A 12425-nucleotide genomic window follows, 5' to 3' on the forward strand; every position below is an offset into this window, starting at 1 on the left:
AGTACAAGTACGTTTACCTTTCCGCAAAGCAATAGGGAGATGAAGACTTGAGGGAGAAGGAGCAGTAGTAGGATCTGTCGACGGGTGTTGAAGTGGAGGAGGAGCCGAAGCACTTCTACGAGTATACACTTGAGTAATTGGCGACCTCTCTGTAGTAACCGGCATATGATGTGCATCTGCAGTAGGAGTGGGAGCTACGGGAAGGGGGTCCACAATCAGAACAGGAAGAGGAACCATAGAGGGAGAAGAAGAGACCCCGACATTGGAGAAAAAAAGAACTAATTCAAAGAAGGTGACATTCGGGCACACAAACGATTTATGAAACTTAGGGTTATAAAACTTGTACCCTTTCTGAGTCCTTGAGTAGCCAAGAACAATACACTTCGTAGCCCGAACATCTAGCTTGTCTACTCCAGGCCCCAAGTGTTGAACAAAACAAACACAACCAAAGACTCTTGGGGTGAGAGGAAAGGGAGACAAAGTGGGAAACAACACGGAGAAAGGGGATTGACTTCCAAAGATTGACATTGACATCCGATTTATCAAAAAACAGGATGTAAGAACAACATCACTCCAAAAGTGCTTTGGGACATGCATATTGATCATCAAGGACCGAGCAGTTTCAAGAAGATGTCTATTTTTCCGTTCAGTTACACCGTTTTGTTGTGGGGTGTAGGCACAAGAAGTTTGATGAATTATTCTATGATGTTCTAAGTATTGCTGAAATGATGAGGAGATGTATTCTTTGGCATTATCGGAGCGAAGTATTTTCATATTAACACCAAACTGAGTGCGTATTTCAGCATGAAATTTTTGAAAAATAGAGAACAATTCACTACGGTCTTTCATAAGATAGATTCATGTCATCCTTGAAAAGTCATCAACAATGATTACAAAATACTTAAACCCATTATATGACACCACTTTAACTGGACCCCATACATCAGAATGAACTAAAGCAAAAGGACTTGAGACACGACTATCAATTCTTGGACTAAATGAGACTCGATGATGTTTTCCCAACTGACATGACTCACAATTTAATGATGAAAGATGACTCAAGGAAGGAACTAGCAGCTTCAAAGCCTTGAGAAAGGGATGACCCAGTCTGCAATGCCATTGGAGAGGAGTAAGAGACGACTGAAAAGCACTGGAGGGCCACTTGACTTTTATTCATAAAACTTAAGTTACAAGAAAGACAATTTTGTCCCTCATAGAAGATGGGACACATAACTTAAACTCAGATACAATAGACATTTCACTTTCAATAAGATACACCAGAATGACCAAAATACCCTTGACCGAGCATTCTAACACTAATCATTATTGTATGTGGGTTCCTCCCCACCAAATCTTCTTGAACTCTACATCAGAAACTTTAGCATAACCCCCCGACAGTGCTTGGTAAATCCATCTTTCTGCAACCTCTACTTTGAACCTTCATAAAAATTTAAACCCTTTAATATAGAAGAGCTAAAGTTTATTTTTGCTCTGAGGTTAGGAGAGACTGTTTTCATGGGAAATGTTTTGCAATGAAAGGCCCATTGTTGGTAGTGGTAATGACGAAATTGAGGGTGTTTCCATTAAAAGGTGTTGAAGAAGAGATGGCAGATCAAGAGATGAAATCTTAGACAATGTTTGCAATAAGTCTCATAGGAAAAAAAAAGAAAAACTAAAAGGTTGCTGGAAAGATAGGTGGAGAGAATGAGGCGGAGCCTCTATTTTGATGTACAAAACAAATATTAAAACATTGAAAAGAAGGGAGAAAGAAGAAGCCCTTGTTGATGGTGTTTTGACGTCCAAAATAAAGATTTGAAACAATGACAAGAAGAGATAGAAGTGAATAAAAGGCTTTCACAATGAAGGGATGATTTTTTTTGGATAGTATCTATTTGTGAATCATGGTAGAGTCCTTTTGTAGATTGAATTGGGGTTGGAATTGCAAGGAGAGCCCTACTAAGGGAGCAAGGAGAAGGATGCTGACATGTTTTGTTTTAAATATGGTAATAGATATTTTTTGATAAAAAATATGGTAATAGATATTTTTTGATAAAAAATATGGTAATAGATATTTATACACTTCTTAATTAAAAAAAAAACTTTTTAGGGGGCATTTTACAACATGAATGTTTGTGTTTTCATTTGTTTTTGGAATCACCACATCTACAAAAAATAAAATAAAATAAAATAAAAAACAAAAACATGTTCTTGAACTTTGTTTTTGTTTTCAAAGGGAAAAACAAGTTGGTTTTGTTTCAAAAAACAATACATGTTTTTGAAACCAAAAAATTATTGGTTTTTGAAACAAAAAGCACATTTTCTTGTATAGAAATTATATGATATATGGAACATGACATTGAATAATCTGATGAAAATATGTTTTGGAAACCATATTCAAGAATATGTTTTTTGGTTTTTGAAAAAAACAGTACACACAACTAATAACATGTTTTTTGTGTTATTGTTTTAAAAAACAATTTGTTTTCAAATAAGATGGTTTTGAATCTTTTGATTTGTTTTTGGAATTTTCCAAAAAACAATTCACATTCTACAATGCTCCCTTGGCTCAATTTGGAAGGAGTACAAATACAAATATATAGAGTGCAAAACCTTGTACTTTGTATGCATTTGCATATTAAAGGAAGGTCTTTAGGCAACAACCCCCACCCTTCAAATAGGTGGCATTGTAAAATTTCAATAGATTGAACCTTAGAGTAAGTTAAATTCTTACTCTTAAAAAAGTATCCACTCACAAAAAAGTGATTATTCCACTCTCTTAAAATTTACACATGTAGCATCCAAATTCCTAAATAGTGGCCACTTCAAATGTTATGGTAGTAACTGAATTTTATTCAAATGCAACCATTTCAAAAGTAACAATTAAACAAATAATTTAACTTAAAAATATTCAAAATATTAAATGGATAAAAATAAAAATAAATGAAATTCATAAAAATGACCAAACAAATAATACAAATGGTGTGGGTTTTATGAAATAGTTTATTAATTGCAAACTAGATTTAACTTTTTTGGGTAGCATAATCTAATTTAGCTTTTAAAAATAAATTTATCAAATAATTAAAAATACCAATTAAAGTGGGTTACTGCTTACAAATAAGGCCTCATTTAATCTCTTAAAGCATATTAAAAACAACATAAAGTAATAGTGATTTTCAAACAAAGTAGATCAGAATAGATTGTTAATTACAAAGACATAAGACTCATGTCTAATTTAATTTTTTTTATACTTAAATTGTAAATTTTAAATTAAATAATACTGTATTTGCCCCTTAGGGTCATTCTCTAGATAAAACATATAAAAAGGATTAATGGTCCTGTACTTAGTAGGGGTCATTCCTAGTTTTGTATTTATACTCTTTCCTAGTTTTTTTTGTCCAACACAATAAGTCGGATGTGGATTAAATTCGAATCCGATCCATCCAACCAATCAGATTTCGGATTGGAATCAATTCAAAGGTTTGATAATCGGATCGGATGAGAATGTAGCTAGAATCCAACCCGTTTACAGCTCCACATGTCACCTTTAGCATTTTATGCATTTTTTCTGCGTGCGTTGACGGGGGAGGGTATATACAGTGAATTAAAATACGCATTTGGAGATACTGAAGGACGGAGCAACTCCCCCAGGGGTCCATATAAACGGAAAAACGACTCGTTCGCGACCGGCGAATCCGGAATTCGTTCACTATTCATGCATCCGAGTGAAAAAATAGCCGAGAACTGAACTGATTGCTCTCTTTGGATCTCTCTGCCCTGAACTTGTAGGGCTTCAGCTGTTATCAGAAATGATTTCGTCTAGTAAGATCAAATCACTCGATTTTTACAGGTAACATCTCTGCTTTTATCTTCAATTCTTCTGTGGTTTCTGGATACTCCGTAAAAAGCTAAAAATGTAGGCTGCTTGTTTTTGCAATCGTAAAAACGACCCTGTGATCTGGTTGATTACTTATAAGATCTGGTTTTTAAAGCGGTTCGAATTGGAAGTAGTTTGCGTACGTTGTATACTTTTGCTTTTATTTTAATTTGAACATGAATATTTAAATGTCATTGATCCAAAAAAGAAAACATTAATATTTACATGTCCGGTATTTCATTTTTTATTTATTTTTTGCGACGAAGAAAGTTTCATTTTTCACATGGAAGACTGCAATTTTTCTATTTGTAAGAATTATATCGGACTTGAAGGGTTTGCTTAGTCTTTTACTTTGGATGTGAAATCTCTGATAGAGAATGCATGTTTGAGAATGAGAAAGGTATACATTCTCTCCATTCCTACAAACGCATTCAGTGTTTTATTTTCTCCGTCGTACATATCTATTGCACTTTAGATTTTCATTTTCTCTTCCCTGTAGTAATGTTATTGTTATGTTCGTCATTGTTCATAGTTCATACTTCCTTATGGTCAGTGCGTGGAAGTGTGTAGAAGAACCTGTAACATAGAAAATCTAAGTCCGCTGATAGAGCGTATCTAACACCCCAAAGAAGTTATCCAGCATTTTGCCAAAGCTTTAATGCAGGAAGAGGTTATTTATTTAAAATAAGCTGTTCCTTCTTCGTTAGCAAAGGGAGAGAAGGTTCACTGCAGAACAAACACTGCATGAACGATAAATCTGATAGGCTTTAAATACTTGGTATTTATGGTGGTCGGATTTTGCTTCATATGATTCCTTCTATGATGTCATTTTATGAGACTTGTCATACCAGGCCATCTTCAAGAAGAAACAGGGAATGCCATTTTGCACTAGATCTTAAAGAACTGGCTGAATTGAATTACCTATTCATTTTTTTTTTTTCAAATAAAAGACCATGTTTTATGTTTGATATCTCCTTGTGGATCATAAACCTACTATCTGGAATTATTTAGTTATGTTGCCTTTTCTTTTGTCTGCAGGAAAATTCCTAGAGATTTGACTGAGGCATCATTGTCAGGTGCAGGGTTATCCATCATAGCAGCCCTTTCCATGATGTTTTTATTTGGAATGGTAGGTTTTCTTGCAACTCTTTATGTTGCAGGTTTCAAGGCCTCATGGGTTGTTGTTGTATTCTTAACTCCTGTCATTTCTGCTTGGCCAGTGTTCTGTTTACATACTGCATTGTTTGTCCTAGAAACTTCTCTTTCTCTTTCTGTTTTCTTTTCTAAACTTCACACATCACAACCACTTTTCAGTTCTTATATTGCTGCATCCCATCATATATAATGAGTAAACTGTTCTTTCTTGTCAAGCCATGCTGGTCATGTACAGGGATGTGAATAGGTCAGGTTTGGTATGGGTTTGCCTCAACCTTATCCTAAGACACCTGCTACCAAAATCCAATCCAACTTGACCAATAACATTCATAAAACCTGAAATAAAGGGTCACAAGACCTAACCAGCTGTAAAACCCCTCTATATACAGGGGTACAATGATCCGACTGGTTGGGCTGGCAAAACCAAACCTGATGTGGGTTGATTCTTTTAATCAAAATCTGATCCTACACCTTGCTAAGGCTTCCACAAACCCAACCCAATAAGGTCAGACTAAGGTAGGCTTACCATTTACCAAACTCACTGGCATCCCTAGTCATGTACCAGCCATCAAGTTTTCTTTTACCATTTCAGGAGTAAATAATGATTTATGTCTGTCAGGAACTAAATGATTATTTGACGGTTAGCACATCCACATCTGTTGTTGTCGATAAGAGTTCGGATGGGGAGTTCTTGCGCATTGAATTTAATATTAGGTAGAGTTGTCTCCACTTATTGCTTTTCAATGATTTGCAATGACCTTTCAATTTCATTTTTGCATTTAAGCATTGTTGCATATTGTTTTCAGAATGTTTAGTGAGACCAGGTAATGGATTTAGCTGGCATCTCTGCCTAGATTCTCTGGGTTTAAAATAAGTTGGATATTTGGTTCATTTCAGTGGTTATTAAAGTTGTATATTTCTAAGAAGACAACTTTAACTAATTTGATCATTTGAAATATGTAATATATTACATCTTCTTTTGACATAATTTACTAAATGATATGCATTATGCTTGTACTAATAATTATTTGGAACAGCTTATATCACCCCCAGGCATAATATACAACAAGGAAATAGCCTTGTAGAATATCATGCTTAGGAAAATTATGCATGATTTGATATAACCTAGGTGGTTGTAAGGATTTGCCTAATACTAGGTGAACTGCTTCTCATAACAGCGGTTTATTCTTTATGTACCATGTGTTTTCCTTAGTGTTGCATGGACTCTCCTAAATGGATGTTGTGTCCATGTTGGAGATGTTAAAGTTCACTCCACAGATTCTTGAGGACACTTCTACTGTTCTACATAGCATTTCATTTTTATCTCCTGGTTTATTTGTCATAAATGAACAGCTAAATGTACATGATGAATGTCATTTTTTTGCAGGCATATAATTTTAAAATTCAAAAATCTGAACTATTTTATTAGTATATACTTTTCCATAGACATGCCTGCGAGGCCATGTTTTCTCATCTTGCCAAGTATGACTCTTGGACATGTATTGGCTTTCCATTCCTGTGTCCATCCCTGTGCAGCACTTTTTCTTCTTTCCATATATCAAATGAAGAGGCTAAGGCCAAAATCCTTTATGAATTTGATAGATTGATAAAATAGAGAACCAGATATCTGTTTACATTTGAACGAGAAAAGGATCATACTAAATGTAGAAAGGCATCCTTTTCAAGGAGATTTTTCTGTTTTTAATGATGAGAATTTTTGTTTATATCAATAATGGGAAAACTTTATTGAATCATCAATGGTTCTATTAATGTGTTGAGGCAATAACTAGCTGTTTTGGCCACCCTAGTCAATCTGATGATTGATTGATGCCTAGGTGCTGACTAGTTGACCGGGAAAAAATGCTATGAATTGAAGATATTGATGCAATCCCAGTCCATATATAGAATGTAAATATGCAATAAAAGAATGGCTTTGAATATTTAGTTTACAATATTTGTTTCCTAGGTTCTATAACAAGCAACTACCATCTTTTACTAGTAAATGTCTATAATATTTAACATAGAAAATCAACATATTCATGAAAAATGGAAGAAAGAGAAGAAACTTCAGAAAATAGAGGGGCTGAGCCCTGATTTTTGTCCTAGGAAAAGAAGAAAAGAAAGGATGAAAGAAGAAATAATATTCAATGTGTTGATTGGACAACACATAGGCACCTGCCTAGGTGTTGCCTTGTAAGGTAGATAGGGTAGGACATGGAGTCACAGTTTTCCAAGAAAGAATACAACCTTGATTATTTATTGTACCTCCTTGTTTGTGGCATCTCTTTATACCAGTATACAACTGATTGGAAGAAAACTTAAAAGAACTCCACCATATTCTTTTATTAAATGCCTTATTTCTATTTATATAACATCACCCAACCATGTATCATTGCAAATGCTTAAAGAAATTAGCGTGCATATAACAAAATAAATAAAAACATATATGATATTGTTTTGAATAATTAGAGAAAACAATAAAAAATATAAAGCTTTAACATAACTTTATAATTGGCTAGATTGACTAGTCGTTAGCTAACCAGTCAACTTAATTGAACAGAGAGATGATCCTCTCTATTTCTCTTCCATCATACTTTTAGATTCTGTGTTTCGAAGGATGCACTTATCTCATATTTTGACATAAAAAATTAGGATTTAAGCTCCAACAGTTGATTTTCTGTCTCATCCTAAAAGTACTCAGGAATTAAACCTTTTTCAGGATTGAACAAAATAGAGTAACTCTTGATGTCCTTTTTGCCTTAAACATTCCTTATATGCCTTATACAGCTGAAATGGTAGTTTCCAGCATGCAGATCTCTGAAATCTTTGAGGCTTTCTGCTATTCTATGGTAATATGAATCTTTTTTGAAAGTTCTTTATAGTCAATCATGATTTATGTCAATTTGTAGAAAACTCTTATGTAATTCAAAAGAGTGGTCTGACCTGGTGTCCAGATTTTCCATTTCAACTCTCTGGAAATATGATTTATAACTGATTGTTCTTGGATCTCCATATTAATATTAGAATTTTCAGAGGATAATCAAGAATGAGCTATCTGCTGCTTGGTATGGAACTTGAGGGTAACTTCCTAAGTAGAAATTTTGGATTAAAAAACCCACTTAAAAGCAGAAGATTGTTGTACAAAAAAAAAGCAGAACTTTGGAGATGAAGCATGATAATATATTTTTGATAGGTATGGTGAAGCATAGCATAAAAACTGGTCAAGCATATTTTGATCCGGAAAAAAAAAAAAAAAAACAAACAAACAAAAAAGCAAAAGGTGTAGGAGACTTTTGTAGTATTTTTATCATTAAGTTTGTAGGCTTTACATATAAAGACCTTCTTCCTGCCATTATTTTAATATAAACAATTTTGGCTTCTTAATTTCCAACATTTATAATATTTATTAGTCAGTTAGTCTATTAATTTACTGATGTTATCATTTGGTGGATTTCCTTTAGATTGTCTGGGCATATCATTTGACAATATTTAATTTAGTTGTTGCTAATATTGATAGTAGTACTAGATTTTTAAGGGTTTGTACTAGTATATTATGCTCGTACTACTATTACTGCTTTTCTTGGCAGTATATAATTTGGTTGTACTTGTATATTACTATTATTACTCCTGTTCTTGAGAAGTCTGATTTCTCTTCTTTCTTCTTTTGCAGTTTCCCAGCTCTCTCATGTGAATTTGCATCTGTTGATGTTAGTGATGTCTTGGGAACTGTAAGTTCTTGGCATTCAGTATATTTATAACCTAGTTAATTGAGCCTCGTAAAAAGGTGATACGTTCTTTTTGAATATCATTAACTTTAACAGAATGATTGGTAAAATGCACTAGGACCAATGGTTGACATATTACATAGGCTAAACACTGACCAAGCAAATACAAGGTATATAAATAATAAATAGTTGTTTAAGGTGAAGACCAGAAAACAAAGGAAGAAGAAGAGAAGAAGAGAAGAAGAGAAGAAGAGAAGAAGAAAGTTATGAAAGTGTGTCTCAAGTTACTGTTCACACCAGAGACAAAAACTTTATAATTTTGCTGAAAGTACAAGTTTGCCCTTACTTGGGCACCTAAATACAAAGAGGAAATGAAAAACCTGAAAAAGCCCTTTCATCATATTGCATATTCTCAACACTCCCCTCATCTATCATGCCCAGCTTGCCTAGGTTATTATCATAGTTGTCAAGGCGAAGAAGAAGAAGAAGAAGAAGAAGAAGAAGAAGAAGAAGAAGAAGAAGGGGAGGACTGATGATGATGATGAGTACAGAAAGGGAGGACTGGTGGAACCCCTGTTTTTTCAAAAAAAAAAGGAAAAAATGTCCGAAATCTGGAAAAGAAGAAAGAAGAAGAAGAAGAAGAAGAAGAAGAAGAAGAAGAACTTACCTGCTGGAGCTGAGGTGCGATGGAGTTGGGCAGGGGCTTGAAGCCTTCGGTTCTCTTCCTCTCTAATTGAACTTCGGATTGTGAACTCCTTTAGTAAAGCAATCAACAAGTTGATCCTCAGATCTTACAAAGGGTAGGCAAATTTCTCCATTATCAATTTTCTCTTGGATGAAATGCCTATCCACTTCAATATGTTTTGTACAGTCATGCTGAATGATAGCTGTTTGATTGTCACAATAAAGTCTCCTAGAATTTTCTTTTGGAATTCCCATTTCCGTCAATAGATCGCTTCTTGCTCCTCCAAGATATCACATTGCCCCCAACTAAGGCACAATAACCAGAAGTAGATTTTCTGTTGTCCATTGACCTTGCCCAATCTGCATCTGTGTAAGCCTCAATCTTCAAATGCCCATGATTCGAGTATAACATTCCTTTTCCAGGACACCTCTTCAAGTAAGCGAGAATCCTTTTGATAGCTTACATGTGAGAGGTTCTGAGCTCATGCATATATTGACTAACCACATTGGCTGCATAAGATATATCTGGTCTTGTCAAACATAGATAAAGAAGATGACCAACCAATCTTTGATAGACCTCTTTATTCGGAAGAACATCTCCATCTGTGGCATTCAACTTGTGGTTAGGGTCAATTGGGGTTCCAACTGGTTTACACCCCAACAACATCATGGAGCAAGTCAAGAACATATTTTCTTTGAGAAATGAAAATACCCTTCTTCGATATTGCTACTTCAATTCCCAAAAAGTATTTCTTTGAGAAATGACATCACAATTGCATTTTCTCTACACCAAGTCCTATAACTTGGTTCATCATCCTTGGACTCCTTAATCTTCCCATTGATGTAGCCATGTAGTCCATGATTCACTATGGACCATTTTGCTGAAATGGCCCATTCCTTATAGTTGTATTCATCTAGCTTCACATTAGTAATCTGTACCATAGGATTTCCAAGGTGAATAACATTGTCAACAGTCCTAAAGCCTCCAGAGGATACCTCAATAGTGCTAGAAGACATTATGAACTCACTCAAAGTAATATCCTGTAGCAAGTAGTCGACTGCTACTTGTTAGTAATCAATTATTTATTTATTTTTGATCAATAACACTTTATATTAATTAATTAGAGAAATAATTACAGCACTGTAGAGAGTGGTAAAAAAACCTAACTCTCCCCCAGACGAAGTGATTTCTTAGTAGTTGACTACTAATAGTATCTTGTTGCTAGTAGTTGACTACTACACAAAGAGATTTCTTAGTAGTCGACTACTACCTCAGCAGAACTCAGAACAACAAGAGAAAAGAACTAACAACACTCCCCTTTACTCAAGCTTCCCAAACAAGCTTGGCTGGACTGTGGACTAAACTCCTAGACTGATACTACTAGAAGTCCAGTGGCTAGACCTGTTAAATAGGTCTTTCTATTAGCCCATTCGACTACTCCATGGTTTCTTGCCTTACCTGGGAATACCAGCAACTATTCTGGGTCTCCTTAGAGTTTTTCCAAGGAAAAACTCCAAAAAACCTTCAGCCAACCATGACCAGTAGAAGAACTCCTTGTTAATCCAACAATAAAAGAGAAAATTTAAGACAAAAGATGAGGTGAAGAAGATAGGCGAGCAGAATGAGATTGACTTAATGATCTGATGCCATGTTTGTACTCTCATTGAAGAAGCAGAAGGAAAAGAAGAAGAAATTTAGAATAGGGCTGCTGTTTTCTATCCAGCCCATCAAATTTATATTTATATTAGGGCAACATTAAAATACATAAGATTACAACTTTACCCCCCATTAGTAAGGGATGGAGAAACTTAAAATAAGGAAGCCAAGCCCGTTAAATAACTGAAGTATAGCCCAACAAGAAATAGGAAGACATAACACAAATGGGCCAAGGCCCATACTATCAAGTTCCACAACAGTTCTCACAGGAGGAGGGTAGGAGTTTAGTGTCCCACTTTTAGAAGGAATATAAATGGCTGGGAGATTGAACAATGGGAACAGTGAGGGTGGATAGATCAAGAAGTGATAAAAGGTTTTGGGTGGGGAGAAATCAGGCACTTTCACAGTAAAGTCCTTTTATAACAGGCATAGTTTTCAAGGCACCAAGCGGTGGATTTTTTATGTAGAAAACATAGATCCTAGGGTAGTTCCCTAGGTACCATAGTCATATTTCCTTAATAATTATACATAATTTTCATAAGAAAAGTATAGAGTTCATGTTGAAATATAGAAAATCAACATATTCATGAGAAGAAAAAGAAGAAGGAAAAGAAAATTCAAAAAATATAGGGGCTGAACCCTTATTTTTGTTATAGGAAAAGAAGAAAAGAAAAAGTGTTGATTAGACAAAATTTTAAGTTCTTATTTATATTGGTTCAGGTTTTAAAGTCTTTGAGGGTTAATGCTGTATTGAAGAGTAGGAGAGCTTTCTCTCAGTGTAGGTTTTACTTATTTATTTTACGTGGGTGGCAGCACTGGAGAAGTGTTTAACAGCTGAAAACCAATTGAAGAGAGGGATGAAGGTGGAACCTAGCAAATGTATAATGTATAATGAGGGGGTGGAACATCTTTTCATGCATTGCAAGTTTGCCAAGGGAGCTGTGGTTGAAGTCTTTGAGGTTGTTTGAGTACAGTTTTCTTTTTCCAAAATATCTGTTGAAATTATTATGGAGCTGGAATCTGTGTGGTTTGTCTTGGAAAGGAAAAAATTTATGGGGAGTAGTTCCAGCAGCAGTGATGTGGTCATTCTGAAGTCGGGGGCAGAATATACTCTTGGGCAGCAGCAAACATGATATTCAAGGATATACCTTAGAACTCTTTTATTTTTAATTTTTGTGATTACAGTAATCTTTTTGTATCTAGTTGATTGAAACATAGTTTTTGGTTTGTAAAAAGAAAATACTTGCCCAACAAAAAAATATTTGGGAATGGTTTGCTTCTTTGTTTGGGTGCAGGCGGATCTCCCCAACAAATGTGCAAAGCTTGTTTT

General features: G+C 34.9%; 1 protein-coding gene across 2 annotated transcripts in view; it reads left to right on the forward strand.

The window, feature by feature from the left end:
* The first annotated feature begins 3579 nt into the window (after positions 1-3579).
* The window catches only part of LOC104604868 (protein disulfide isomerase-like 5-4), a 44210-nt gene continuing 35364 nt past the window's right edge, over positions 3580-12425 (forward strand). For both annotated transcript variants that reach the window (XR_016085647.1, XM_088903722.1), the window contains exons 1-4: positions 3580-3847; positions 4913-5003; positions 5649-5743; positions 8700-8757. Coding sequence is in view for 1 of the 2 variants with exons in the window: in XM_088903722.1 (XP_088759848.1) it covers positions 3807-3847; positions 4913-5003; positions 5649-5743; positions 8700-8757 (285 nt within the window). In the remaining variant the exon portion in view is untranslated. The remainder of the gene's footprint in view (positions 3848-4912; positions 5004-5648; positions 5744-8699; positions 8758-12425) is intronic.

This window comes from Nelumbo nucifera, chromosome 1 (genome assembly GCF_055504915.1).
Source record: "Nelumbo nucifera cultivar China Antique chromosome 1, China Antique-T2T, whole genome shotgun sequence".
In the NCBI taxonomy this organism is placed as follows: Eukaryota; Viridiplantae; Streptophyta; class Magnoliopsida; order Proteales; family Nelumbonaceae; genus Nelumbo; species Nelumbo nucifera.